The following is a 15,251-nucleotide window of genomic DNA, read 5'->3' as shown; positions in this document are numbered from 1 at the left end:
GGGACAAATGGGCACATAAAATACATGGGTTTTAATTACTGTAGCATGTATTAATTTTAAACTATAATGGCCAAAAACTGAGAAATAATGAATTTTTTCCATTTCTATCTTTATTTTCCTGTTAAGATGGATTTAAAAAAAAAAATTCTTACCAAAATGTACTACCCAAAGAAAGCCTAATTAGTGGCGGAAAAAACGAGATATAGATCAATTAATTTTGATAAGTAGCGATAAAGTTATTAGCGAATTAATTGGAGGTGAACATTGCTCGGATGCATAAGATTTTCAAAGCTGTAGGCTGAAGTGGTTAAACTCTGCTTGTTTGTTGTGTCTGGTTTAACTTGGAACACAGTTGAGGACCCATCAAAGGCCACCTCAGCCAAGATAAAACTAGGCAGGACTCAGACTCTGCATCTCTGGAGAACCTTGTATCATGAAACATGCCACTGCAAATTCCAATCCTGTGTTCCTTTCTATGTTATCTTGGATTGTGTGCTCTGTGTTTATCTCGGTATCAGTAGACATTCTCTCTGGCTTTTGACCATGGACTCCTGTCTCTCTCTGACCACAATCTGGATTTTTCTGCAATTAGCATGCCTAAACACCTGACCAGAAGCATTAACCATGTCCACCACCCTATTGCTGGTCTTTAAAAGGCCTTAGTGATGCTATGCAGTAATCTTTGCAGTGAAGAAGGAACCCCTAAAGCTATTATAAGCACGTCAACCTTAGTTAATTAGTTTATTCTAGGAGGGACCATTTCTCTCTGGTGAATATATTATGGTATACTGCAGAAAAGGCTGGATTTAATGACCAGGTAAACTTTGCTTTGGGTTCATCTACTGAGCTGGCCACCCTAACAACCCTCACTAGGATCTGTCAGCTAAAAATCGTGGCAAAATCACTGTGATTAAAACCGGATAGATCCATAAAACAACATGCTCACCTTCACTCTTTTCTTGTGGTGTTGGATCTACTACCTGCCATCCATTGTAAGCTTCATCAAGGTCGGGACGAGTCATCCAGGCTTCAACCCAGCAATGGTAGTTCCTGTAAAACGAGTAATGAAGATTGTAAAATGCATAATGGGTAGGTTGGAGGCGCCCAATGTGTGTTCTATTTTAGTGTTTTAAAATATAAATACAATAAAAAAGAGAGGTAATTGCTCACCTCTCCAGAAGATATAGACACCAGTTCAACTGGAAAAATGTTTTTATACAAACATCAATCTGGCAACGCGTTTCACGAGTCATGTCCCGCTTCCTCAGGTCAATACAAAATGCCTTGATAGCATAAGGATGTGATTGAACAATGAGGAGGTCGTTACATCAGCAACTCAGGAAGACACACTGCTTTGAGTTAAATCATTTTCACACCAAAAAGCCAATTTGGTGTTTTGGAAATGTTATCTTTTTAATTACACAAGCAGAGCAGAGTTTTCTTTTTTAAATTAATGTAACGCTTACCAGATCATGTCTTTCTGGTTGCTCATCTTATTCCCATCGGAATCCAGGTACTGTTCAACCACCAGGTTGCTGTTGGTATCATGGGCAGAGTAATAATTGGTAATAACTCTGGCTGGAATGCCCAGGCATCTTAGGACTGAAACAAGAGAAGCAGTATGAATTATCATCAAGACTCAAAGCTGAGCTTTCACTTCTAAGTAGAGGTCTTCACTCAGTTGAATATGTAATCAGTTTCTTTACTTCCTGGAAACTCTTGTAGGGAAATCTCCAAACCTGAGTTAAAGGACCACTATCATAAAAATTAGAAAAATTAAAAATACATGAGTATTACTTTAACCTAGAGGAAAATGCACCATAAATTACTTTTTTCTATGCCTGCGCAGTAAGCTCCACACCCCGTGCGAGTGTTTGACAGTGGTGCTTGAGCAGGTCATCCTCTGCAGCAGAGGGGACCGGGCAGGAGCCAGCGGCTGAGTGCGGAGCTGCGGCCAGGAACATAGCAGCTGCTAGGGGCTGGAGGAAACCCCAGGTAAGTAAATTACTTTTTTAAGCTGCTCGAACCTTCCCTTTAAGCTTAATACTCAGCACCAGATGGAGGAAGATGGATCCAGCAATATCCCCCTGACAGCGAGGGTTCCACAATCCATCTTCCGGCCGGCAGCTACATGAAACGTCACACGACGGTACACGAGAAGCACGAAAGGGTAGTCAAGCGATCCTGGTACTTTGTGCGGAGATGTCAGGGAACTTAAAGATCCGATCAGGCCGTGACAGTTGATATCGCTGAGCGTCGCTAAACATCGTTCACATGATCGTGCTCCGGTACCCACATAGGAAACGCTTGGGGAAACGCTTGCTCGTCGTTCAAAGAATTGCTAATCGTTGGAAAAATCACGTAGTGGGTAAGAGCCTTTACAGTAGGCAGCAGAATTTGACAGATCTGACAGATTTTAGACTAATCCATCTCCTCACAGAGATTTTAATGAGTTCCATTATTTTTAAAAGCACTTCCTGGATGACAGTGGCCGACTCCAAATTTATAGTGAATTTTACTCTTGCACAAATGTTCAACATATACACGCTTATTTTACATTTTACAAAAAGTTTTGTGATAGTTATCCTTTATAGGAAACCTGGGACCATTCAACATAAAGGATTTTTAGTTTCCTGAAGCTTCCTCCAGCCCCCTGTAGTGGGCTCGATTACCATCCTCTCCGGCCACTCTGTTCTTTCGCTGTCATTCTCGGTAATCAGGGACTACTGCATATGCGCAGTCCTAGCCATGTGCCTCCTTGGTGGCCCAAGGCACGGGACAGTTCTGCACCTGGGCAGTTAGTTAAAGGGGCACTCTGGCAAAAAAAATTAAATTTTAAATATGTGCAAACAGACAAATAAGAAGTACGTTTTTTCCAGAGTACAATGAGCCATAAATTACTTTTCTCCTACCGTATGTTGCTGTCACTTACAGTAGGTAGTAGAAATCTGACATTACCGACAGGTTTTGGACTACTCCATCTCTGCATAGGGTATTCTCAGCAAGGCTTTTATTCTTTATAAGATATACCCTAAAAAAGGATTTAAACAATGATGCTGGCCAGCTTTCCTGCTCTTTACACAGTTTTTTGGCAGTTGAACAGAGCAACTACCATTCACTAAGTGCTTTTGAAAATAAATAAATCCCTGAGAATCCCCTATGAAGAGATGAACTAGTCCAAATAAACCTGTCGCTTCTGTCGGATTTCTACTACTTACTGTAAGTGACAGCAACATAGGAGAAAATTAATTTATGGCTCATTTTACTCTGCAAAAAACAAAAGTATTTCTTATTTGTATATGTTTGCACATATTTAAAATTTTACACTTTTTGGCCATAGTGCCCCTTTAAGGCTAGGGTTGCTCATGCACAGTAGACCCCAACTAGCTTGGACAGGGTCTTTACTGGGTTGGCAGCAGAGGAACAGACGGGACTAGACAGACACCGAGGGGGCACACAGACCAAAGGGGGCTGAAGGAAGGCCCAGGTATGAATAACCCCTTTAGATTAAATTGTCTCAGGTATGCTTTAGTAGATCATCTTACCGCACTTGTTGCAGTCATTATAAAATAGTTTATATATGGGGGCAGCACCGAGGCGTAGGGGTTAGCACTCTTGCATTGCAGTACTGGGTACCCCGGTATGAATCCCAGCCATAGCACTATCTGCACAGATTATGTATGTTCTTCCTGCGTCTGCATGGGTTTCCTCTGAGCACTTCGGTTTCCTCTCATGTCCCAAAAACATAGAAGTTAATTGTCTTTCTCCTAAATTGGCCGCACACTATGATACATACACTACAAATTACATACATAGACGTGACTATGGTAGGAATTAGATTGTGAGCTCCTCTGAGGGACAGTTAAGTGACAAGACAATATACTCTGTACAGTGCTATGGAAAATTTCGGCGCTAAATAAATACTAAATAATAATTCATAATAATAACAGTGGTGGGGGTCTTACAGGCAGTGGTGTAGGAACCACAGGCAGCTATAGCAACAGCTATCATATCTGGGGCTCCAGGGACATGTCAGCTAGTGTCGATCTATGCCCAGATTCCTGTAAAGGCCAAATAGGCTGTGGCCCAATGTGGCTGATGCCCAATGAAGGAGTGCTTGGACACGGCAGAGGGGCTTGTTGCACATGGAAGAGGAGGCTACAAATAGGAAGAAAGACATGGAAAAAGACGGCTGCTGCCCAAAGGAACTTGGGCTGCTGTACCCAATGTGTTACACCTTGCTGTCCCCCCGGGGTGATGTTGCCATTGTATTTATGGAATTTTGACAGATCTGTCAAAGTTTTTATAAAGCCTCTTGTCATATATTAACATTTATGTAACAATTGCATCAAATAAAATTTTTTGCACGACGCATTCGGGCCATTGCACCTTTTTCCTACCTTGACCCAATTCTCCCTGCCCCCTTTCCCTCATCTTATTTTTGCATTGAAAAATAGAGCTGCATCAAGCATTTAAGTGTTGGATCAGTTTCAGACAGGCAACTACATCATTACAAATGTGTATTTCACATTGGATCTCTAACATATAACATCAGTTTGCAGGGCCAGCGCTTCCATAGAGGCAGCAGGGGCAATTGCCCCAAGGTTCAAGAGCCTGTAGGGGCCCCCAAGGTGTCTCCCCACACTTAACAGTGCTCCCCTGGGATCCTGAAATGGAGCCAAAGAACTGACAGCAGTGCACCCTTCACCGGGACAGGTGAGATGCTACACTGCCAAAGACATTGCAGGGGCCCCAGGGAGCAAAGTGAAGTTGAGAGGTGATTGGGAGAGAGGATCAGCAGCTGGCTCAAAGGCCTTGGGTTGAAATTTTGCTGCAACAAAAGGCCCCTAATGCCACTTTTTGGTCTGGGTAGGGGGGGTCTGTCAGGGGCCCCCAGGTAAATTTTTCCTGGGGGCGCCATTGTTACTAAAACCACTCTTGTCAGTTTAACTAAAGCCCTCCTTTCCCCTCAATACTTAAACACTGATTGACCTTTGCTCTGAAACATAAGATTGTGGCACTAGACCAGGCATGGTGAAACTTGGCCCTTCGGCTGTTAAGGGACTACAAATCCCACAATGCATTTGCCTTTATGAGTCATGACTGTGGCTGTCAGACTCCTGCAATGCATTGTGGGACTTGTAGTTCCTCAACAGCTGGAGGGCCAAGTTTGCCCATGCCTGCACTAGACTATACATTTTGGGGTAAATGGTAAGTGCACAGTTTAACTATGATATTCTGTGACTTCTCTCTTGTCGCTCAGCTTACCTGAACAAGCCACTGCCGCGAAGACCCAGCACTGCCCGTATCGCACCGGCTGGCATCCGTATTTCCTCCAGCGTCGTAGGACGTCCACACTGCCCATCCAGGTGTTTGGATTTACCCCATCGCCATAATTGTTGTCCCAGCGGCCATACAGGATGCCACCATCCTCATCATTACAGTTCACCTAGGGGGAACATAGTGGATATGTGAATATATACTCTACATACCAAGGCTCATGGACCCCAAGCCTTCTGGGTAGAATCCTCCCACATTTTTGTAATTGTTTTACCTACCAGAAAGGAATGAAAGAAGTGAGTTGTGGTTCACTAAGTAAAATGGCTCAGCCGATCCCAAAATACTATATGTATAGTATATATATTTACCGGTATTTCGGACAGGTCAGATTTGATTTCCGATCGATTTGCAAAGAAGTGATCAGAAAATCGATCAGAAAATTATTTATCAACCCATCTATCTGATGGGAAATTGCATGGTGTGTACCAGGCCTTAAGGTGGCCACACACGATACAATAAAATGATCCGATTTTACGGTAATTCGATAAAAACGATCGGATCTCCCGAAAAAATCGAAAGCTTTTTTTCCATTCGACTGAAAAATCCGATCGGATTTCCCGTTTTCTTCGATTTTAATCGATCCGGACTTCCAGATATTTTTCTTCAATCTTTCTAAAGATTGTATGGTGTGTGTTGGATTGTCAATTTATTAATATACACACCCTAGCAATTTTTTCAGAGTTTCCAATCATTTTTATGATAATTGGGGGAAAAATTGAACATAGGTGTGTGGTACATTGGTCATATTTTTGAAATGTTGCAATCAGTCAGAAAAATTGATTGCAATTCTTAAATTGAACAGATATTTAAAAAATTGTATGGTGTGTGGCCACCTTTAGGCTCCAGAAAAGTTGTGGGTTTTTAGCCTTTTCTTAAAGCTGTCCAAAGAAAGAGCCTGTCGCACTGATTGTGGAAGTGAGTTCCATAGAGTAGGGGCTGCATAGGAAAGGCCCAAGCACCAAATGTTTTTAAGTGGATCCTGGGAGCCACCAAATTCATCTTACTGGCAGAGTGGAGGGTGCATGGAAGGGCATATAGTTCCAATAGATCCGCTATGTACTTGGATCCCATTTGTTTTAGGGCCTTGAATGTCAGCAGGCAGATCTTAAAATGGATTCTCCATTCTGCTGGCAACCAGTGAAGAGTATGCAGTACAGGGGAGATGTGTCAGTCGTGGGGGGCATTGGCTAGGAGTCTGGCTGCTGCATTCTGTACTAGTTGTAGGGGGTGCAGAACTTTATCTGGGGATCCGATGAACATGGCATTGCAGTAGTCCAGGCAGGAGGATACAAATGCATGAACTAGAGTAGGTAGGGATTCAGCTGGGATAAGGTGTTTAATTCTCGCTATATTTCTCTGATGAAGAATGAGGATTTGACAACAGCTGATACCTGCTGAGTGTTAGCTTTCCATCCAGGATCACCCCCAGGTTTCACACATAGTTTTATACTGCATCTCTCCCAATTGCTAGTTTGAAGTGGGGAGAGTTTTGTACTTTATCCATCATGTGTGGGCCGCCTACCCCCAACACCTCTGTTGTGTCAGAGTTCAGCCTCAGCCAGCTGGTATTCATCCAGTTTTGTAATTCCACCAGACAGGCATTGATGGATGCTGATGGATCTTGTGTGGTGGGCTTGAAGCACAGATACATTTGTTTGTCGTCTGCGTAACAATGGTAAAGCCAATCTCAGGAGCCAATGATTTTAATTTGAAAGGAACCTTTAACATTTAACTGTGAGGAAACGCGGAAAAGCCGCCGCAAGTACTCAGAGTGAGGCGGCTGTTTCCGCGTCCAACATGGCGGCACAACGCGGAGAAACCGCCGCGTGCCGCATGGGCAGAGCGGTGGAGTCCGCGTTGGATGCGGCAGATTGCGCGCATGACAATGTTAATGACAGTGTGGTTGGACGCGGGGAGGCCACCGCTTGCTTGGAGAGCAGCACGGCGGGTCCCGTGCCCGAGTCAGCGGATACATTGCAAAACATGTCTGGTGTGGCTGGGACTGATAGTCCACACAGGTTCAGAAGGACGCGCGCGCGCGCTGAGAGGCAGAGCTTATATGACAGCCAGAGGAGAGTCAGCTGACCGAGCTGGTCAGCTGACATTTTCACCAGTTTTCATTGGTCCAGCACTTAGGGGTGGCGCTGGAGAGCGCTATAGTATATATACTGGGTGCTGGTCATTTCTCTGTTGTCTGGCGTTGCGATCACTACGTGGTAGCACTCAGACCTTGTCAGTATCTGTGTTCTAGATCAGTTTCCAAAGGTGTTGATGATCAAAGGGCTCACACCTTAGCTTAGGAATATTGAATTGTATTATTTGTTATGACCTTCTACCTGCCTGACCATTCCTCTGATCTCTGATTCTGTATCTTGCTATTCAGATATCCTGTTGCCAAACTCTGCTCGTTCCTAGACTCTGTATCTGCCTCCTGATTCTGTACCTTGCTATTCTGATACTCCGTTGCCAAACTCTGCCTGTCCATTGGATTCCGTATCTGTCTCCTGAATCTGTACCTTATCTGTCTGTGTGTTAACGACCTGGCTTGCCCGACCTCGAGAACTGACCTTACTGTTAGAGGCAGTTCCCAGACCTGTTAGTGACACCCTCACTGGTGTCACTCACTCTCTGTCCTTCCTACTCTCAGCCTAGCTCCTCCCCCGGGAGAGTCTAGGCTAACGGAAGGAACATACTTCTGTGCAGTATTCCTTACAGCTTCTGTACCTACTTCTGAGGTGCAGTCCTCAAAGTATTACTGTCGTTCCTTACACTCTCTTGTCTCAGGTGTCCAGAGGTTAGAGATATATCTGATTATCGGTGATACTGCAGATCATCAATAATCGGGTATATATCTGCATTCTCGGTGATACTGCAGATCACCGGTAATCAGACCCTCTCTGTGTTACACCGATCGTTACATTAACTGAGTTGAATATGGAAGGTGCAGATGTTGATCTGGATTTTAAAAACATGCGACTGCCTGTCCTATTGATAATGTGCTTCTTAGGAGTCCCTGATTCAGAACAAGCACTGAATCAAGTCAGACTGTTCCTGGTATGTGACTAAGGTGCTTACACAAAACAATCTTGAATAGCCACTTCAATGTACTATGAGAGATAACCTACTTCTGTTTAAAATATTCAAAATCTGTTGGCCCACATACCAGTGGCATAGTTAGAGCTTATGGGGTCCCATAACAGAATTTAGATGGAGTCATCAGACCTAGGTAGTTTTGAGCAATGCCACTTGCTCCTACCACATGGGATATGAGCTGACTAGGCAGTGTGCTATCCTATGCAATGTACACTGCAAACAGCCTCTGGGTACTGAGAAAAAGTCAGAGGGTGGAGAAATACAGGGAAATTAATGGTTAATACATCAATTACTACTTGTGTCCCCTATGCTCCAGGGCCCCATAGCAGTTGCTACAGCTGCTATAGCTATTGCTACACCCCTGCTACATACTGGTGGCTGGATAGTGTGTGATGGCTGGATAGTGTAATGGTTAAGGGCTCTGCCTCTGACACAGGAGACCTGGGTTCAAATCTCAGCTCTGCCTGTTCAGTAAGACCTTGGGCAAGACTCCCTAACACTGCTACTGCCTATAGAGCGCGTCCTAGTGGCTGCAGCTCTGGCGCTTTGAGTCCTCCAGGAGAAAAGCCCAATATAAATGTTCTGTGTTTGCTTACATAGAAGTGTCAAAATTGGCTAATCAAGATTAAATATGTGTACCAGGTTTTAGAAACTACTGAAGCCCACAGACCGACAGGCATTTTTAAAAGGCAATAAAAATGGAGGCCGCCATGTCCAGTAGCTTAAAGAGAATCTGTAATAAAAAAAAACCTCTGGGGGATCCTTACCTCGGGAGGGGAAGCCTCTGGATCCTAACAAGGCTTCCCCCATCCTCCAGTGTCCCGGCAATCCAGCGCTGCAGACCCCCCAAACTTCGGCGAGGTAAATAATTACCTACCGCGATCCTGCGCAGGTGCACTAGCAGCTCTCCATTCCGGGTTAAGGCAAAAATAGCCAAACCCGATCGGATACGATCGGGTTCGGCTATTTCCGCCTTACCCAGAGCGAAGAGCTGCTAGTGCACCTGCGCAGGATCGTGGAGAGGTAAATAAATCATCGCTTGTCGGGGGAGGTTTCGGGGGAGCCAGCGCAGGATTCCCCCGAAGCTACAGGGGATGGGGAAGCCTCAATGGGACCCTGAGGCTTCCCCCTCCCGAGGTAAGTATCCACCAGAGGACTTATTTTTAAGTACAGGTTGTATTTAGGAAGGACTTCCAAAGGGATTTTTCTAACTTTTCAAAAGATAAAGAGAAAATCTGGATTTCATACTGATCACAGCAGTTACAATCCATTACTGATTTGTCTGAGGTTTTCTTGCCTGGCTGTCCTGCTGATCCTCTGTCCCTTATATTTTGAATAACTGGCTCAGTATGCCAATCAGCTGTTCTGTCTCAGCAGCTCACCTGTTGCAGGTGTAAGAGATCAGGTAAACACTATATAAAAGCTAATAATGTGCACTTACAGACTTATAAGAGAAAAGCTTGCATACTCACCATTGCACTGATCACGCGGCTAATGTACACGGGGTCATTGCGCCGGGAGCAGTCCCTGTTGGAGTCTTTCCGATGCTTGGGGTTGGAGTCTAACAGTAAGATGCAAATCTCCGGAATGCCTTCTTCAAACTGACAAGAAGAAAAGAGAAGCAAGTCCAACCATTCATTTATTAAGTTGAGAAGAGACAAGAAAGCATATAAAGAAACTACCAGGTCCCCCTACACAAATGTAAATTGTTGTCAGAGTTTATTGTCAGTTTGCACATTTTTAGCTGGCTGCATTATATATAGTGTATTTATATCATGCTGACCCATCCCGTAGTGTCCACCGTTCCTCAGTGCTGCTTCCAGTATTGTCCCTACCTTAGTCATAGTCCATTGTTCCTACCATAGTCTAAAGAGGAGCTTTAACCCAGGATTGAACTTCATCAAAATCCATAGCCGATACCCCTTTTTCCCATGAGAAATCTTTACCTTTTCTCAAGTAGATCATCACGAGGGTCTATGCGGCTGATATTGTGGTGAAACCCCTCCCACAGTGTGACATCATGGCGATGGTCATGACAGCTTCCTTACTGTGAACCTTGTTGCAGTGTGGGAAATAGAGGCTGTTTCCAACTGCCAGCTACCGTACATATAAAAATAACCTTTGGGCCTATCACATTGTTAGTGGGTGTGGTTATAGATTATGGCAGGGGGTGCTGTCGAGTTTTTTTACTTGTGCGCCAGTAGTAAAGATGATGACTAGCAGAATTATTGTGGACTAAACAACAGGAACAAATTACATGGCGAATATCATTCATTTTGCGTACGTGTTAGATGGGTGCAGGGTCAGACGAATGACAACTCACCCTGCTGTCTAGTCGCTGACATATCAGGCGGCATTAAATACAATTCCTACTCCGAGCCATAGCAAATCGGAGGGAGAAGTGTGCTGTTTGATGCAGCGCTACGCTATGGACCAACAATCTACCACTGCTCCTGCCCTTCCCCCGATCCACCTAGGTTTTCCATCCTGTTTGATCAATGTATGTGTAATGTCACAATCAATCAAATTAAAATGTGCCGAACATGTAAAGGAATCCATTTCCATTTGATTGGATCAGAGTGATCAAATCTGCAGGGAATCAAATAAGAAAATCGATGTGTGTGTGGGTACCTTTAAAGCAGACCTGAACTCAGAACTTCCTCTCTACTCTAAAAGATAAGCAACAACATACTAACCTTTAAAGAAAAACATTTCTTTGTTACAGCTGATACAAATCCTGCAATAAATCTGCAGTGTGTCTATTTCCCGCTTTCATGGAAGCAGACATATTTTGATCATCCTGTGTTTACCAATTAGCTGCTCTGCCAAGGTAGCAAGCTGACTCAGCCGAGATCAAATTACAACTTGTGGTTAGTCACAGATGAGGGGGATTAGAGAGGCTAAACTTTCTAAATAATTACAGTGTACATTTCTCTATGTTTTCCTTCTGTTCAGTGCAAGAGTTCAAGCACACACCCCCCCCCCCCCCCCGCCTTTAATGGAAGCCCCCCTCCTTTCCATAAACATGCATATACATACACTTATAATCACATGACTGCTGCTCTCCTCTTCACTGGCAAAGAGTCCACTCTCAAATAATCAAGACCTCCCTGCCTATAGGAGGCACCATGACTTAAACTGCTAGGACCCTCAAGTGGGCTGCAGACAGCAACGCAGTCTAGGCTGGCACAGGGCTGGATTTCTGGAAAGGCCACAAAGGCCAAGCCAGGGGAACTGGACATTGAAAAAGGGTTGCTGTATATGGAAGAGGAGGCTGCAAATTGAGAAATGGGCTAAATGATTGCACGTTTTCAAGGCTTGCCGTTAGTGATCTAGCTATCATCTTAGTTCCCGCATCCCTGGTATCTTGGAGAAAGTACCTCTGAGCAAGTGAACCAGAGACGAGGCACCTTCATGTATTTTACCATATATATATATATATATATATATATATATATATATATATATATATATATATATATATATATATATATATATATATCCGTGGGAACATTCAGTCGGTCTTTGCTCAGGAATCATTATAGCTGAGTCTGTCTTCTCTGATGTCTTTTGAAGCCCAAGCCTGCCCCTTCTGGCTCTGCTATAATGACTCAGCTATAATGATTCCTGAGCAAAGCCAGACGGAATGCTCAGTCAGGGATTTTATCAGGGCTGATTAGAAGCAGGCTGAGCAGTGAAGAATGAAACAGAAAGCAGGGTAGGTGTTTTCTCTAATGTTCCCACTGATATATGGTAAAATACATGAGGGTGCTTCGTCTCTGGTTCACTTTTAAATGGCAGGTGACATTCCATTACTATTCCTAAGGCTCAGCCCCACACCACTTGCTCCATCCATTTCTTTCCCCGTGTAATGGCCAGTGCCTACGCTGCCTATCTATGAGGCCTTACACGACTGCTATTACCAGTTTTATTTCTGCTAACAGGAATGTGAGCAGAGATTTCTGATCATATTCAGAAAAATAAAATGATGCGAGAACTAGGGCACTGAGTTCTTAATCAGATGAATACATTTCACCATGTTCTGCATTCGCTCGCTAGCACAGCAAGACTGCCAAGTACCCTTTTTTTTTTAATCCAACACTGACTACAAATACTTATCACTTTATATTTCTTTTAATGGGGGAACAAAGTAATCGTGTAATTATGTACACAAGAAAGTACAAATACAATCTGTAACATGAACAATATCCTTGCTTACACAGCTTGTAATAAGTAATGAAATTCTTAGAAGGCACTGCATTACCGTAACAGCGTAATACCAGCCAATACATATACAGTATGTGAACTGCTAACTGCCAAATATTTGCATTTGTCGTCATCCACTGCCGTGATTCACACAGTCCTTCTGCACTTCATAGCTGGGCAGGTGACAGCCCAATTTCCTATTATAGCTATTATCACCTGTCCACCTTCACCCTGTACATTAACGATGCTGCACTCTCTGCACATGGCAGGACTTCCAGCACAGAGCAAGGGCGTAGCAATAGCCATAGCAGCTGCTATGGGGCCCTGTAGCATAGGGGGCCCAGTAAGTACTTAAAGGGAACCTAAACTAAAAAAAAGAGTTTCACTTACCTGGGGCTTCTACCAGCCCCCTGCAGCCTAAGTGAAACTCATTTTTTGTTTTGAGTTTAGGTTCCCTTTAATGTATTCACCATTAACTTTCTTGTGTTTCTCCACCCTCTGACTTTGTCTCAGTGTAAATTCATATCCATAGGGTAGAGGTAGGTGGCATACATAGAGTGTCTACATCTGAGGGCCAGAGCTGCGTTGGCTTATATGGCAGTACTATAGCCTGATGTGGGTATTGCTGACCGCCCCGAGGGGAGGCAATACCCCTGTTAACCATTACACCCCCCAAGAACCAGGTGAACAAATACACGGCCTGCTCAATTTGGATTTAAAAGGCCAAAGTAACACATTTATTATCAAAATAAATTACAAATAATATAATAATAATATTAACATAACAGAAAGGGCAAGTTTGGGGGGATGTACAATGTATACAGTATAAAGGAGAAAGTGCAAATGACACTGCTACACAGCCTTGTAAACAGGCCACCTGCCCCTGGAAACCAGCACAGGGACAGCTGCGAGCTCGACCATAGTAAGAAAAATGGTCCCACCAGACAACGATTGTGGGCAAATCAGCACCAAGGCACGATTTCACCACCACCATTAAGGGTACTTTCACAATAATATGTTGGTAATGGACACTGTTTAGCACATTGAAACGTGGTGCAACTCGAAATCTATGAACAGATCACACCTCATCAGCTGTGATGGGATGCAACTGATTCCATGGTTACAGCGCAGTACATCTGGTGCATTGCTAGACTTGCACTTCCTCACAATGTTTGTCAATGAAGTTGCACATTGGTCAATTGAGTTGCCTGCTTTACGCTGAATACCACCATGGTTTTATGGTTGCTTATGTGTATGTTATAACGCAACTGTCACCTGACCACCCCACTTCTAGGTCTGAGACGGAGCAAGCCAGTCCTCACTTACTGGCCGGGTTGGATATGTTGCTCCTAGGGTGATGTGCACGTGCATGTGCGCTGGGGGTAGTGAGAGTTGGGCGTGTGCGGCCGTGCCCTTGCAGTATGCACTTAGACGCTGGCGCTGACAGGAAGTGTCAGGTGACTCAGGAGGCCTGATTAGTGAATGGATGGGGTGAGTCACCTGTTTGGTGGCTGTGTACTATTTTAGCGTGGAGTCTGTCATTGCAAACTGCCCCTGATAGCGTTAACTGCTACTAGTTGCTGGGTGTGACTTGTCTATACTGCTTTGTACCTTTGCCTTAACCAACCCTTGCCTGAACCTGCATTCCTTGAATTGCCGTCTGGACCGACCTTTACCTAAAGTAGATTATTCTGTGGATTGCTACTGCCTGTATTACTGCCTAGTGTGTTCTGGTAGTACTCTCGTCTTCCCAGCCTCAACACCTATACCTTGCATGCTGAAGTTCCACGGGGTAACTTGGCGCAACTTGTCTCTTGTTCACAGGGGGGCTCTGCGTTTAGGTGAGGAGCGTTGTATTAAATTGGGGTAGTGGTTGAAGGAAAGCAAGAGATCTACTATGTCTCACAGCAACACAAAGCAATGCAGCAGTAGCAGAAACTAGCCTTGTACTATTTTGATTCAAATGTCCCTAATATTGGCCCTAGACTACACTTGACTTATTACTATGGTAGGGATTAGATTGTAAGATTGGATTCATAGTGGTCAGTTGCATAACACACACGTTAAAATTTTTGTGAACTATAATGGAGACTGACTTTGATACAAAACCTGTATGCAGCGAGTTGAATAATGTGATCTGTTGCAATACAGAGATGTAAACAGCCCCTATAGAATTGTATGGGCAGTGAGTTGCCATGCAAAATTATTCTGCAACGCAACTGACCACAGTGAACGGGATCTGAGGCACTCTGATGGACAGTTAAGTGGCAAGACTCCATACTTTGTACAGTGCTGCGGAAGATGGTGGCGCTATATAAATTCTAAATAATAATAAAATATCTAGCTCATATTTTGATCTGATCTGATATCTGATCTGGCAGGATTACAAGGATGAGATGGAATAATAGTAATGTTTCCTCATAATACCAACAAATCCAGATAGGGCGTAGATCCTGGAGAACTATTCTACATACTGAACAGACCATGGAAACGTATAGGGTGTTTCAGAGCCCAACATAACAGTAGCAAAAATCCTGAAGGTTCAGGCACTCAATGAATGAAAGGTTGTTTATTAATTAAGTCACAAGCTAGATGTCCATTTGATCAACCAA

The 15,251-nt window shown here is 43.9% G+C and overlaps 1 protein-coding gene across 3 annotated transcripts in view; it reads right to left on the bottom strand.

Moving 5' to 3' along the window:
* TGM2 (transglutaminase 2) overlaps positions 1-15,251 on the bottom strand; it is a 150,379-nt gene that overhangs the window by 51,048 nt on the left and 84,080 nt on the right. For all 3 annotated transcript variants that reach the window (XM_068263902.1, XM_068263904.1, XM_068263903.1), the window contains 4 exons: positions 9,906-10,034; positions 5,269-5,449; positions 1,467-1,602; positions 947-1,050 (listed from right to left, as the gene is read on the bottom strand). In XM_068263902.1, coding sequence (XP_068120003.1) covers positions 947-1,050; positions 1,467-1,602; positions 5,269-5,449; positions 9,906-10,034 — 550 coding nt within the window. The remainder of the gene's footprint in view (positions 1-946; positions 1,051-1,466; positions 1,603-5,268; positions 5,450-9,905; positions 10,035-15,251) is intronic.

This window comes from Hyperolius riggenbachi, chromosome 12, assembly GCF_040937935.1.
Source record: "Hyperolius riggenbachi isolate aHypRig1 chromosome 12, aHypRig1.pri, whole genome shotgun sequence".
In the NCBI taxonomy this organism is placed as follows: domain Eukaryota; kingdom Metazoa; phylum Chordata; class Amphibia; order Anura; family Hyperoliidae; genus Hyperolius; species Hyperolius riggenbachi.
This window is presented reverse-complemented; position numbering and strand designations above follow the sequence as displayed.